At 37.0% G+C, this 16,314-nt stretch overlaps 1 protein-coding gene across 1 annotated transcript in view; it reads right to left on the bottom strand.

The window, feature by feature from the left end:
* Window positions 1-15,101, bottom strand: part of LOC121425321 — a 28,426-nt gene extending 13,325 nt beyond the window's left edge. The window contains exons 1-6 of the mRNA XM_041621349.1: window positions 14,962-15,101; window positions 11,059-11,223; window positions 10,277-10,330; window positions 6,276-6,380; window positions 4,411-4,527; window positions 2,011-2,183 (exon numbers count right to left, since the gene is read on the bottom strand). Coding sequence (XP_041477283.1) covers window positions 2,011-2,183; window positions 4,411-4,527; window positions 6,276-6,380; window positions 10,277-10,330; window positions 11,059-11,223; window positions 14,962-15,060 — 713 coding nt within the window. The 5' untranslated portion in view covers window positions 15,061-15,101. The remainder of the gene's footprint in view (window positions 1-2,010; window positions 2,184-4,410; window positions 4,528-6,275; window positions 6,381-10,276; window positions 10,331-11,058; window positions 11,224-14,961) is intronic.
* Between the last annotated feature and the right edge of the window lie 1,213 nt (window positions 15,102-16,314).

The raw sequence follows: 16,314 nt of genomic DNA on the forward strand, positions 1-16,314 counted from the left end.
TGATCAGTAGACTTAGTGGAAATTAGATGAACTGGGCATTGGACTAATAGTGTAGACCGAGTCGATGGGTCTATGTGCCACAAATTAGTTTAGCTCATGTGTCTAAGAAGCAGAGCAATTGCTGGTATACATAGTGCATATAAACCGATTGTATTACAGCCAATAAAAAAGTGGGGTCAGATAAACTTTTATGTTTTGAGGTGATATTTACCATGTTCAGTGTAGCAGGGGTAATTTACATGGGGGGGGGGGGGTAGGGCCTCTGGGCTAATTCAACCCCCCCCCCCCCTTACCCTACAGAGCTCTGGTGGTTTTTTTCATTAAGTCATTGTTGGGCGCTACATCAGGTATGCACATAGGATATGTTATTTACCACATGAAAGATTCATCAGTCATTTGTAAAAACATTCAGAATGAACAAATAGCTTCATGAAACACCCATCTAGAAAACTATATTAAAAAAAAAAGAAGCCCCTGAAAAGTTCATACAGTAGGGTTCAATGTAATATGTAATACAATGTCCATCATTTAGGTCCGTGGTGTCAGGTGGCAAAGTTTGAGGCAGAGTTAGAGCCATATTTACAGTATACATTCCTGTATCTTCTGAAAACACTTAGTGGACAATTAGTGTTTAAAAAACATGTTTCACAAAGTCCTTGATGAGGGAATGAATAAAAATACTATAGCATAGTTAAGGGGAGACAGTAGAGGGGGTACTTTCACTATCATACATGAAACAGTATATACAACCCTAATGTTTCAATTTTACTTTTAAGTCAAAACTGCATTCTATTCTCATTCTGTTCCAACCCCCCCCCCCAAAAAAAAAAAAAAACAAATAATATTCATGGTCAGAGAGTGGAGGGGTGCCAATCCAATCCAATAGACATTTCATAGAGTACCTTTTCATTTTGGTTACAAAGTGCTGCACACACACACACCAAACAATGTTTAGGCTGCTGAAACAAGCTAAGCTTACTAAACCAGAACAGGAATCCATCCTCCAATTTCAACTAAAACATGTGGAGCGCCTCTGGCAGTCTCACCTTTATCATGCGATTCAATATAGCAGCAGTGCTCACTTTGAAAACTACTATTAAATAATTATTCACAAAAAAACACCATTCATATAATGATACAATACTATGTTCATTGACAATAAATGACATTTGACCTTGATCATGCAATCTAAGACTTGTCAATGATACTTGATTACCCCTATATCCACATTTTATAAACTTAATCTATAAACTTTGAAAGTTATGACATCAATCTAATAATTACGACCAAAATGGCCAAAGTCCAATGACCTTTGACTTTGGTTATGTGACCTGAAACTCACATGAGATGTTCAATGATACATGATTACTCTATGTCCAAGTTTTATAGATCCATATACATGTACTTTCAGAGTTATGATGGTTATTCAACAAATAACTCCAACATGGCCAAAGTCCATTGACCTTTGACCTTGGTCATGTGACCTGAAACTCAGGATGTTCAGTGATACTTGATTACTCTTATGTCCAAGTTTTATGAACCAGACCAATGCACTTACAGAGTTATGATCTTGGTAATTCAACAAATACACCCAACATGGCCAAAGTTTATTTAACTTAAATGACCTTTGACCTTGACCATATGACTTGAAACTCGCACAGGATGTGTAGTGATACTTGATTACTCTTATGTCCAAGTTTCATGACTCAGATCCATAAACTTTTAAAGTTATAGTGGTTATTCAACATATACCACTAATTTGGCCAAAGTTCATTGACCCTTAATGACTTTTGACCTTGGTCATGTGACTCAAAATTCAGGCAGGATGTTCAGCAATACTTGACTAACCTTGTGTCCAACTTTCATGAACTAGGTCCATATATTTTCTAAGTTAAGATGACATTTCAAAAACTTAACCTTAGGTTAAGATTTGGTGTTGACGCCGCCGCCGTCGGAAAAGCGGCACCTATAGTCTCACTCTGCTCCACAGGTGAGACAAAAATGACTTACTTATTTTCCATGACGAGGGCATCAACATCAACGATCCTCCTGTCATCTCCTCCTAAGACGTAGTTGAGTTCTTGGTTGAGCCTCTCTGTCTTGGTTCGGTAATAATCCCTCTCCGTTACAAACTCTTGTTGGTCGTCGATCTTAGCCACCATATCTCGCTCCAGGCTCTCAATCTATCATAAGAAAGATGTAAGATTAGGCCTATGTAAGATTTAAGATATTGTTTATATGACAGCTATCTCAACTAGAATTGAATTTGGATGGAAATAACAGATTAAAGAGTTTTCATTCTTCATTTTGGGGGTCAGCAGTAGTCTCTTGTTGAACATCAGTCTTAGCCACCATGTCTCACTCTTAAGTTTTAAATCCAGAGTGAAAATATGTAATATTGCAGAAATTGCTTATGCAAAGTTGATCTTACTTTGACCAGAAATAAAAAGAATAAGCTAAAGTGTTTTTTTTTCTTCTTCTTCAGTATTTGGGTCAGCAGAAGTCTTTGCTGGTCACTTCTTCTTGGTGAAGAATAATAATAATGTACATTGACATATTCAAATCCACCAAAGGGCGGATGAGCCGGACTTGGAAGTACTGCCGATAAATATTTGTGAACACCGTTAACGACCTGCTTGATCATTTTTTGAGGATTACGGGAAACAGTTGGATATTCAGGGAAATGAAAAAAAATATCCTCATTTAATATTTTCAGGTATTGCCCAGGGGAGCGTTTCATGAAATTACTTTTCACACGTTTTATCTGACAAATACTGAATTATCCGACAGTTACAATAGTAACAGTGCCTCTCGGACAATCAGAATCAAGGAAAGTTGTCAGACAGAACTTTTATGTTGAGGAAACACTGCCCAGGTGTTTCTTAGCATATTTTAGTGTTTCTATGGACCTCCCTGACATCTTGATTGTGGCAAGTTCCCCCAAGTCTGCGCAGTCCCCCTTGTCTGCGCACACGCATATCTGCGCGATTCTTGTAAAGAAGGTACACAATGAACACAGACTTTACACATGCACCACATAGACAGATATTCATTAAAAAGCCCTCCTCAAAATGGTTGGAAAACAATGAATTTAGGGCATTTCATGTGACGGTCTCAAAATGCAGCCTTTGTCATCAAAATCCCTGAATCGTGTACAAAGTGAATGGGTGTGCAGACATGAGGTACCTTTTTTTCCAATCTGAAAATGGCTGCCTGTCCTTTTTCCCAAGAAATTCCTATAATTTCTTTCAAATTTTAATGAGATATTTGGTTCACTTATAATAATGTAAGGAACATTATTAACTGAAAGATTTTGTGAAATAAAAAGAAATTAAAGAGAAATCACAGTAGTTGAAGTAAACACTGATTTCATGAGAAAGTCTGTAAAACCAGGCTTAATTGTCAGTATATCATCGAGGATCTAGATCTGGTACAGTCACATAAACTGAACTTTGTGAAATTTTGAAATCTAGGCTGAAAAATATTCAAACTGAAGATCACCAACACAGATAAGCGCACGTGGGACAGTGTATTATTATTGCTTTGAATGTCGTGCCCGACGCTTGACCCAAATCCTGTGCTTATTTGCTAATTTCTCAGCAATTAGAAAATTTCTTCCAGAATCCTTTGGCACATATTCTTTATTTATACAAACAGACACCTCGGTGGTCATTTCATTGGATTCTGTACGAACTCATTTTGATATCGTTACCAAAACTGGCATTTACCTTTAATGTTAAATCTTAACTCAAATTGTTAGGTGTGCAGACTTGGGGACCACCATTATACATACTTCCCAGCATTTCAAATTTTCCCCATTATTTCCCACCTGGGTTTAATCGAGGTATGTCGGTTATGGCCAACCATATTCTGAATTCCAATCAATGGGATTAAAGGAGTAAATGGCTAGCCACATGTACAGTACGTCAGGTTACGCTAGCTAAAACATCCAGATGGGTGTTTCATAAAGCTGTTCGGAAGTTACAAGCGACTTGACGAACGACTGGTAATTTTTTCTTACAAGCTAAATTGGCACCAATGAAAATTTGGCGCACATATTTACCTCAAGAAAAGGTCACAATTCGTTCATAAAATCACTGTAGCAGCTTTATCAAACATCCATCTGGGCCCCATCCTACAAAGACTTACGATTGATCCAATTAGCCTAAACTCTATGGAAATCAATCAATGTCATAATTTCTTCTACAAGAAAATTTGTACAAAGTCCTTTGTAAACAAAGACATGCACACTGAATTTTCAAGAAAACAATGAATGTATGAATATACATCATTGTTGGAAAATATTTTTAACAAACGTGCACTTTAGATGTTGACGTTTTTAGCTTTCCATAGTTGTGATTGATTAGATCCATCGCAACTCTTTGTAAGATGGGGCGCAGGTGTACAAACCTGTTCTCTTGACTTCTCCAGCTGTCTAATCAATTCTTCCCTCTCGTGAGCAGGGAAGTGCCTGGTGCCGATCCCTTCATCACCGATACGCTGTCTAGCTATGCTCTCTCTTAGAAGCTATGGTAAGGTTTAGGGGAGAAATAAAAATTGAAAATATCAAATGAATTAAAACGTCACTCACTGTTCCAAGTACAGGGACTTCGGTTCCATGACATTTATTCTGGCGACAACTGCTCTGGCGACAATTGCTCCTAAGAAAAATCTGCACATTAAGCGAAACATAAAACCTAACCCCAACAACTAAATAAACTCCAATCCTAATCTTTACATTATTCTGAACCAAAAACTTTATTACGATCCAATACTTGGCCTCTGAGATATCAAAACAGGAGTAATTGTCGCAGGAGCAAATGTTGTGTCACCGGAACTTGTCTCCTAAAGAATTGAAAATATGGTAACTTTGCCATTATGTCAACTATCGTGGTGACAGGGCTCAGTGGCCCATCACAACTTAGGTTTCTATGGTAGTTGAAGTTATCATAGTTGCAAGTATTGACTTTATGTGACAGGCCCCAAAGTTCAGCTATACAAGTACAAAAGAACAAAGAATGAGGTATATAAAAGCTGGACTTCGATTTAATTGAAATGATGAGTTTAAGATAAGCTCCTAAATGTTAAATTCATTTTACAATGTTTTGGGGAGTGATAACTTTGACACTGTAGAATGAACATGTATTTACCCTCATTTCATTTTTCAGTCAGGAGGGTTCTTTTCCTTTCATTTAGAAGCAAAATGCAAGGTACAAAGTAAGCTTCCCTGACTATTTTTCAGTCATGAAGCTCTTTTCATTTCATTTAGGAAGCTAAATGCAAGTTACAAAGCAAGCTTCCCTGACTATTTTTCAGTCATGAAGTTCTTTTCATTTCATTTAGGAAGCTAAATGCAAGTTACAAAGCAAGCTTCCCTGACTGTGAGGGGTACCTCTCTTGAACAAGACATGCATGCTTGACCCAGTAGGGAAGGTTGAGAATGTTTGATCCTCGGGTAAGGGGGGGGGGGGGGTGGGGGAAGGGGCCTGCATGCATGTTCAATTCTTGGGAACATGCATGATTGATACTGGAGGGAGGGGGAGCATTGAGATGCCATTGCAAGGATGTTCATGTCAAACTTTCTTTGTTCGTGAATGGTAGTAATAAGACATTCTTGTGATTTATTGTAGCCAATCTTCTTGCTAAGCCAAGCTCTTATGGATATATCCTTTCCATATATTCCTGTAAACAAAACCACTTTTCCTACATATGCAACTAGATCTCACAGGACCAAAGAAAATCAACAGAAGAAGATGCCCGACTACACACATAACATTTGTTTCCAGATGCATTTTTGATCCGGTTCCATGACACTTCCCTCGGCGACAAATTCCACACACTAACTGAAAGCCCAACTTCAACCCTGGATTTAACACTACACCCTATCCTAAACCTGATACTAAACCGAATATAAAACCCTTCTTGCAACCCTAACACTATAGAGTATAGAGGAAATAAAGCCTAGGGGTGTTTCACAAAGATTTAAGGATGACTTCAGACGCACTTAAATGCCTACATGATATGGAACGCGCGATCTTATTGATAGATACGCATTAGTGCGCGTCCTCATGAAACGATCTGACCAATGCGGTCAAGCCTTTCATAATCTACGCAACTTGGTATTTAATTGCGACTCTAAGTCATACTTAAATCTTCGTGAAACACCCCCCAGGAGCCATTGTCATTAGAGGCAAAATTTGTGCCACTGTTAGATCCTCAAGGTCTGAGAGGAGAGGAGGTGGGTATATTTGATCTTCCAGAGAACAAAATGTTACCTTGATATCTCCCTCTGCTTCCGATAGCTTCTGGCGTAGATCTACCAACTCTAACTCGGCTTTGCGATTCTTTGCTCGGGATTCACACAGAATCTGCACGAGGGTCTGGATGGGAAATTAAAATAGCAAACAAAGGGTTCAGTCAGGAAACACACAGGGTGAAAAAAAAATGAATCAATTGAGACAAAAATACATACAGTATAATATCTTTTCAATAAAAATCTGAATCAGATGGATCATTAAGCCTTAAGGGAGTTTGCCATTCTTGAAAATATCTGAAATATAAGCTCCGCGGTTCAAAATGCATGTATAATTTAAGCTGACCTCCAAAAGTGACCATCAGTCCATATGAATATTTTCCGCAGATTTAAGTTATGTTTACCTTCTGCAGTATTCTGCGGATTAATGCCACAATCATATTTCCCTTAAGGCGCCACAGTGCATGTCGAAACAGTCAATTTTGCCATTTAAGTGTGGTACCGTTCATAAAAGAAATAGATAAAACTAGAGATGCTCGGCGGGTCGCGGCCGAGCACATGTATCCCTCGAACCCACCGCGTCATTGCGATATGTAGAGCTCACACAGAAATTTGACAAATAAATACAATTATAATGGCGACAATGACCCTGCCCACAATTTGCCTGTGGGTACCAAATTTGATGACAAGAATATGATGCAACAGGGTGACTCTGTTGGGGAATACAATTATAGAGTAATCTGGATATATCTTGCAAACCTAACCCTAAGACCCCCCACCAAAAATGATAACCATCTTTGCTTCACCTTCTAATATTGCTTCTGTGTGCCAACTATTATGACAAACTGGAAAAAAAGCAGAAGTTACAAGTATTACCAAATTTTCCACAAAAATATTGTTACCATGGCAACCATGTCTTCACCCAATCCAAAATCATTAGGCAGTTTTGCTTTACCATAATGGACCTTCATGACAAATTTGAAGATGATTGGAGAAGAAATGCAGCTGGTGTAGCACTCATAAGGACATTTTTGCTATTTCCTCAGAAAATCTTGTAACCATGGCAACCAAGTCTCTGCCCACACCAAAATCAATACAAGGCTTCGCTTAACCATAATGGACCTTCATGCCACATTTGAAGATGATCGGAGAAGAAATGCAGCTGGTAGAGCGCTCACAAGGACATCTCTGCTATTCCACAAAAACTCTTGTTACCATGTGGCAAAGATGTCTCTGCCCGCAGCAAAATCAACAGGCGGCTTTGCTTTACCATAATGGACCTTCATGCCAAATTTGAAGTTGATCGGGGAAGAAATGCAGCTGATAGAGCGCTCACAAGGAAATCTCTGCGGCGGCGGCGCGATGGCCAAATCCAAAGTATCCTCCAAACTCTGTTCGGGTGCTATGGGCGAAATGTAACTGCAGCACTACTTGGGTACAAATAATAGGATCCTGATGAAACTGACTATCATATGGTCTATCATTGGTTCATCTACTCACCACATGGTCGACTTTCATTTATTCTAATGCCATTCCGTCTATTAACCAGTTGGTCCAATAGCCATTTAGTCTATATACCATTTGGTCTAATTAAACTAAAGTGTAAATTGTGCAAAATGAATGAAAAGAAAATGGATATTAGACCAACTGGTTATTAGACGAAATGGTTATTAGACGAAGTGATGATTGGACTAAATGGTTGTTAGATAAAATGTTGATGGATCGAATGGCATTAGACTAAATGAAGGTAGATCATGTGGTGAGAGGACGAGTTGCCAGTGGACGAACTGGCAATTAACCCTTTAAATTACCACATGTTATTGATATGGCATGCAGCTGTTAGCATGCAATATCAAATGCCAAGCTTGGCAAAGACAAATAAACCACTTAGATGATAAAGGTCACATATTTTAATGTCTACATGAACATATGTATTGTAGAAGATTATAATAGTACATATTATGCAATGTTAAAGGGCTGTAATATTTCTTTTCCATAAATCAACATTTCAAAAAATTCAAGACAGGGCCCATTTCATAAAGGTAGAGCGTCAAGTCCCAAAGCAGTGTCAAATTTTTACTTGCAGCGTCAAGTTTAATATTTGACACTGCAGCGCATTTCATAAAAAGTTGATGCTCCAGTAGGAGCATCAACTTTTTACTGGAGCGTCAAGTATGGTTACTGGAGCGATGAGTTTACAAAGGTACAGAGGCATTACATAATCATAATAATCCCCCCAAAAAAATAAATTAAAATATTAGTTAAGAAAAATATATCACATAATCATTTATTCGTAATTTCATGAAGGTCAAATATACACAGCTAGAAACACATAGATTGTTGACAAATCACAGTTAAGCAATGTTTAGCAACGTTTCCAATCCATAAAATCTCTTGATATTGGGCAAAATGAAGCAAAAAATAAGAGTTCATTTGAATTTGGTGTGGTCAGCACGATGGCGCCCTTGTCACTTTTTATCATGTTAAACTGCAAAGATAGGTCATGTCTTCAGACAGCAGAGAGTGGCCATGTTTACATACTCAACCACTTAACTTTTAATATTAATCTGGGCTCAAAATTGTATTACATACCAACTAGAAAAAAAGCAGATATTTCATTTTGATTTGGCACACACTCAAAATAAATGTTCATTAAAGCATATTTTATTTGGTATAAAATCCTCTATCTATGTCATTGTTTTAGGGCATACATATTCATACTATAATCTATTAATGTCTTGTAATAGTATGTTTAAGGATTTACCAAACTCTAAAAAGTCATTGATAATCACAAAATATAATTATCAGGATAGTAATATAGAATGATTTTTTAAGTTCTTTAAAATCCAATTCCAAATCATTAATTACTTGTGACAAAATTTTGTTGACAGGATGTTATCTTCCTTAGATGGTGATTAATCAGCAATGTATGATTTTGGCGCTAATTAATGACCTTCCAGGTTTGAAGCCCTAGGATTAGCACCATCGTTATCACTTGGGCTTCAAACCTGGGTGATAACCAATTGGCGCCAAAATCATCAGTTGCCGATAAGTCACTGTTTATTACGGAAGATGACAAGCTGTCATATAAACTGTAACAGGTTACAGGTAATTAACAACTTTGAAGTGTATGAAAGCACAATAAAATCAGGCTTTAATATGGGATTATTTCCAATTCATCTCATGCCAATTCGTCCAATTGCCAACTCATCTAATATCATTTGGTCTACCATCAGTTCGTCCACTATCCACATGGTCTAATTGCCAATTCGTTAACTGATCATTTCATCTAATAACCAGTTGGTCCAATATCATTTAGTCAATTATTCCATATTCCATTTGGTCTCATTGGTTTAAGTGTTAATTGTGCAAAATGAATGAAAATTAAATGGATATTAGAAAAACTGGCTATGAGATGAAATGGTGATTAGATGAAGTGATGACTGGCCAAATTATTATTGGACCAAATGGATGTACGATGGAATGTTGATGGACAGAATGGTATTAGACTAAATGAAAGTAGACCATGTGGTGAGTGGACAAGTTGGCAGTAGGCGAATTAGCAATTTACCTTAATCAAATGTACCAAACTTTACAATACATAGAATCTGTGTGATCTTTTCAATACATTTCCAGGCAGGTAGCTATAGCTCTACAATATTTTAACTTCAAACAGGGTTGGCTGATGTGGGAAATACCAGTGGTAAATACGGGTAATTACAGCTGGATAATTTTTTAAGAAAATGGGAAATAGTTATAGAAATGCAGGCAAATACTACAAAATGTTACTTCTTGAATACTTTCAGGTATTGTCCTTGTGTTTCTCAACTATCAAGAATATTCTAGCATTTCCCTCTACCTCTCTGTACATCTGAAGCATTTACAAGTTTTTTTTCCCAGTATTTGCCACCCGGGTTGAAAATACCTAAATTTCCCGGGAAAATGCCAACCCTGCCTTCAAAACCATCTGCACAATAGGAAAAAATTACATCTCAAACAACTCTATCATCCATTGGTACTTACATGATTTCTCCGCTCAGCTAGTGGATCGCCATCATGTAGAGATAACCCAAGTGCCTAAAATGATGAATTATGAACATCAGAAATATCATCAATCAAAAGAAAGATACAACAGAATTGTAAAATTTAAAGTAAACAAAATCTATTAACATTTGATAAAATTTTCAAACATGAATTGAACTAGTTCTGGTTTGTTCCATGAAAACATAAACATTAAAATGGAATCCAGAGAAAAGTCTATACATGTATTTTCCCCATTTTAAAAGGACATTTACAGAAAGTTATATTTCTTCTTTAAGACATTGGATAATTTTCTAATATTCGATCCATGGTCTTGAAAAATAGACACTAAAGGGGGGAGGACATAGTCCATGAATGAATGAATAGTTCGGGTAAGCAACTTAACTTCCTTCAGTATGACATAGGCCTACATATTACTGAGAAAGTGTAACAAACTGCATGATGATCAAATACTTTCATTTTTTCAAGCTCTCTAACGAATCCATTTACACTTTAAATCAGAAGGCATTTCAAGAAAATGTAAGTCTTGACTAAATATCACATTAATTTCCCAGTAGTGTGTGGTACATGCCACATCACCGCATTGAGCATATCATGCTCATGGAAAGCACAATCATTATTAAATGAGATTATGTGTTAATAATAACTTGCAATTGGTACTTACATGTACATTGAAAGCATCACTGACTGTTGGTCAAATTTAACTCTTATGAAACAATCCCCCCCCCTCCGATCTTTATTTTGAAAAAAAAAAAACTCCTTACCCTTTCTCTCTCCTCATATTTTTTCCTCTGTTCATGAAATTTTTCTCTTAGTTGTTCCGCCATGAGTTTATAAGCGTCTTTCTCTTGCCTCACGTTGTCAAGTTCCTTGGCAAGAACAAGAAGGGCATCTGATTTGGCTTGGAGCTTTCTCTTACAAATGTTGAACTGCAAAAGAGACAAAGAATAATAGATGAGTCACCAGTGTACATGATGTATAAAAATAATGATGACATGAAGCAAACATCTTCTAATTTGCTGTGCAAACCCTTCATTCAAGCGAAGTGGTCTGAATGTGGAGCCTAAATCCATGGCTGTGACTTATGCACAGAAGGTCCCACTTGTAGAAGTTGCATAGAATAGTGCTAGTCTTGTGCGAATACCCACTTGTTAGTCAAAGTTTCAATCTGGGTCTATTCCTGCAGACTATTCCCCATCATAGGGAATGCCAAAGATGCAATAAAGAAGTGATAAAATCACAACACAATTAACAGAAATAGGAATGAGAGTTACTTTTAAACAAAGTTTGTCTGAATAACCTTTTTTTAAGAATGTGAAAGAACCCAAAAAGTTATTTTATTTATTTCATAGGAATGGCATGAAATATTGTTATGATTGACCCACAAGAATTCTGAGAAGAAAGTAGGATAAAATAGATTAAGGAAGAAGACATAAGTACAAGGAAGGAAGGAAGCAAGGAAAATAACGAAATACCACAAATTATCAAAGAAAGATACATGTAGATCAAACAAAAAATGGAAGATGAAGAAGAACAAAAATTTAAGAGCCTTAAAAAAAAGAAAGAATGTAAAAAGAATGAATGAAAATGAATTCATAAAAGAAAAGAACAATAAAAAAATAATGAATAGAGATAGAAAATAGATCAGTAAGAAATAGAAATTAAAAAATTCAATAGAGAAGCAATGAAAATAAATAAAGAAGAAATAATCAAAAGAAACATTTCTAAAGAATGTAAGAAAATAAAATCGAAATAAGGAAATCTAAGACAAAAGAAAGTGCAATTTAAATGAAGAAAGAAATTCAATAAGTATTAAGTAAGAAAGAATAAGAGATGAAACAAAGATGAGTACAATCAATAGAAAAACAACAAAAAGAAAATAATAAAATGCAAGGAAATACTAACATTGCAAAACATAGTACAATAAAATCGAATTCGGTCTAGATCTACCCATCTAAAATGAAAATGTGTAGGCATTGATAGACTGTGGTAGACTAAGTCGAAGCAAAAAACTTAATTTCATGTCATTTTTAATTGGCCTCGTGATCTGAGCCGAGTCTGAGTGGGCATAATAACAAATTAGGCCAATAAACAAATATATTTAACAAACATGGGTGAGGCCAAATAACGTTAAACTACGAAAAAATAAGTCTTACCTTAAATTACAGGCTGTTAATAATAGTTTACTTTAATGAGTATGAATTGATTACACTGCCATATGTGTGTGATACGTGTGTGATGCTGCCTTGTTCTAAACTACACCCAGTTAGTATATGGTGCTAGGTACCGTAGGTTGTTCCCATAATCGATTGTGACACTGGATGGAATCTAACCAAAGTTACACCCAAACAAATATTGAAGAAAATCTAACGACGATCTTGGACTCGGGAGAATCCCGCGACAGCCGTAATAACTGAGCTTGTAACCGATTTCGCAATCGGCAACCGATTCTATTCGATTTCACCACAATCGGCGATCACTTGCCGATCTTCGATCATGCCCCTTGAAGGAAAAAATCGAAAATAAAAAATCGGCGTAGATCTAGTAAAAGTGCGAGATCGTTCAGAACATATTTCAAGATTGTTTTTGAGGTGCTAGCTATTTAGAGGTCGCATTATTCAGGGAGAAAGACGCGGTATTATCTCTGACGATGGTTAAGAGGATAGATATCTTCTCTTCCAACTCATGGTGATAGCGGATGCCGGCGTGAAAATTTTAAAGGTCGTATTACTGACGAAGATCACTGCGCTACTCTCTCATATCGTTTATGATATAAATCTTCTCTTCAACCTCGTGGTGATAGCGGACCCCGCCGTGAACTTTTAAAAGTCGTACTATCGACGGAGCTCATTGCGTTACTCTCTTACATCGTTTAGGATGATATACATTCTATTTTCAACCTCGTGGTAATAGCGGACGCCGCCGTGAACTTTGAAAGGTCGTATTACCGACGGAGCTCACTGCGCTACTCTCTTACCCTCTTTATGATGCTAGACATCTTCTCTTCAACCTCGTGGTGATAGCGGACCCCGCCGTGAACTTTTAAAGATCGTGATAATGACGGAGCTCATTGCGCTACTCTCTTACATCGTTTATGATCATATAAATCTTCTCTTCAACCTCGTGGTGATAGCGGACGCCGCCGTGAACTTTTAAAAGTCGTACTATCGACGGAGCTCATTGCGTTACTCTCTTACATCGTTTAGGATGATATACATTCTATTTTCAACCTCGTGGTGATAGCGGACGCCGCCGTGAACTTTGAAAGGTCGTATTACCGACGGAGCTCACTGCGCTACTCTCTTACCCTCTTTATGATGCTAGACATCTTCTCTTCAACCTCGTGGTGATAGCGGACCCCGCCGTGAACTTTTAAAGATCGTGATAATGACGGAGCTCATTGCGCTACTCTCTTACATCGTTTATGATCATATAAATCTTCTCTTCAACCTCGTGGTGATAGCGGACCCCGCCGTGAACTTTTAAAAGTCGTACTATCGACGGAGCTCATTGCGTTACTCTCTTACATCGTTTAGGATGATATACATTCTATTTTCAACCTCGTGGTGATAGCGGACGCCGCCGTGAACTTTTAAAGGTCGTACTATCGACGGAGCTCATTGCGTTACTCTCTTACATCGTTTAGGATGATATACATTCTATTTTCAACCTCGTGGTGATAGCGGACGCCGCCGTGAACTTTGAAAGGTCGTATTACCGACGGAGCTCACTGCGCTACTCTCTTACCCTCTTTATGATGCTAGACATCTTCTCTTCAACCTCGTGGTGATAGCAGTGAACTTTTAAAACTCGTACTATCGACGCCATCGACGGAGCTCATTGCGTTACTCTCTTACATCGTTTATGCTGATATACATCAACCTCAATGATATATTTGTCTTTGCAACTTCGTCGGGAGATGCTTCTTTTATATTTCTTTTTAGATATCAAAAGTTCATTTCTCAAGATAGTAATAAATTGATTTGAAAACGCTAGCTACCCAAAACATTTTAATAACATATTTCAAATCATCGTGTGTGCTTGCGTCTTCTACTACATTTTAATTGCACTTGCGACTTTAAGATGATGCGTCGTACGAGATCAAGAGATCATTCCAATAATTCTAAATCGCTATCACCTAAAAATACTTATAAAAGATGTCCCGCCGATCGTTCATTAACCTGTGATCTATGAGAAATATTTTCATTTTATTTTCCTTTGCGCCTTTGCTCGGAAGATGCGTCTTTCGTTTGTCTTTCTAATAAAAATCACTTTGTTTATTTTAAAGCAATAACACCTCAAAACCCCTTTAAAACATGTTCCAAACGATCGCGCATGTTGTCGACTTCCATTCCAATGCATTCGTCTTTGTGACTTTGTCAGGAAGATGCGCGCGACCGCGAACAAAATTTTGATATATTCCTTTGTTTTTGAACATCGCCGATTCTATTTTCGATTCGATTTCGATCTTAGAAGCTTAACTGCCGATCCGATTTTCGATCTTTTTTTTGATCCGATTTACAACATTAGACTAATAACTAATATTGACAACAAATTCTGTCTCATGTGGGACTGAAGAAATCTTGCACAGCTGTTTTGAAGTTGAACACGTCATTAGAAATTCACCCTCGTTTAAAATAATTTCATGAAAAGTTACTAGACCTCACCTCCCCACATAATTGTTGCCACTCTTGATGACTTCTCGTAGATGTATCTGGTCCATTTTTACGCCGTCTTCCACTATGCACATCACGAAATCCTGCCATTTCTCTCGATTTCACGTAATTTTATTTTCCCCGATCACAACAACTAACTGAACATAGCACAGCATGCATGCCGTACCGTGAGTGCGTATACGTGATGGTGTCCTATCTGCAGGAGCTGTTATTTTCGCGGGGGTTTTATTTTAGCGGATTTCGCGAATTGCCAATCGGCCGCGAATTTAACAACACGCGAAAATATTGACACATTTCTTAGTCAGTGCCAATGCCCCCAACAGCAAAGCTTTGCTATTGAAAACATCCTGTAAATTAAGAAAATTGAGATATGCACCTCTATATGTACAAAAAATAGGCTTAGCCAAAAGTACAGTTAGTGATTCAAAAAGTTAGCTAGAATTTCACTTTTTTAAATTTCTCAAACAAAATCAGGGCCTAAACTATTTTCTAACATTATTTTATCAATATTTATACACTCACTGTAATATTAAAATGTATTTTCCATGAAACAATTTGATTTTATTGTCATCTGATTGACTCTATACATACACACGTATTGGTAGCTATTTGCATACTCATTAATATTCATAAGTCACATGACCAGAATTTTGAAGGTGAACATTCTGTTCACAAAATTCCACAATTTTGCACTTTTTACCAACTTTTTGAAAAATGAATCGAACCAAACACAAATTCCAAAGATTGCTTAACCCTATAGATCCTGTGGCATGATGAATTTTTAGATCTAAAGGTTAAAAAAGTGATATTTAAGCCACTTTTTCCACAATTTGTAACTGTTTTTACAGGGACATATTTATGTACAAAAGACATATCACCATGGGGACATTGAGGAGTGTAGATTTGCACATGAATTGCACTAGTTTTGCTTCTTTGAAATGCTGTGGAAATGTATCGTACATCTAATCTTCCGATCGCGAATTTAACAACCCGCGAAAATGTCGGGACCCCCGCGATTCGCGAAAAATTCTGTACGCGAAAATAACAGCTTTTACAGTACTACAGCATGATCCAGAGTAGTAAATAAATTATATTAATAACTCTGATTTGAAGGGATGGTCCATGCTGGAGATATTTATATCTCAATAAATAGAGTAAGATTCACAGAGCAGAGCAAAATGCTGAAAATTTGAATAAAATTGGATAACAAATAACGAAGTTATTGAATTTTAAAGATTTGCATCATTCCAGTGAAACAGTTCTAGTTCAACTTCTAGGAATGCCTCATGAATATTCAGATTCAGATTCATTTATTTACACCTCTTTAAAATACACAAAAATACA

Source organism: Lytechinus variegatus, chromosome 12 (genome assembly GCF_018143015.1).
Source record: "Lytechinus variegatus isolate NC3 chromosome 12, Lvar_3.0, whole genome shotgun sequence".
NCBI classification, from domain to species: Eukaryota; Metazoa; Echinodermata; class Echinoidea; order Temnopleuroida; family Toxopneustidae; genus Lytechinus; species Lytechinus variegatus.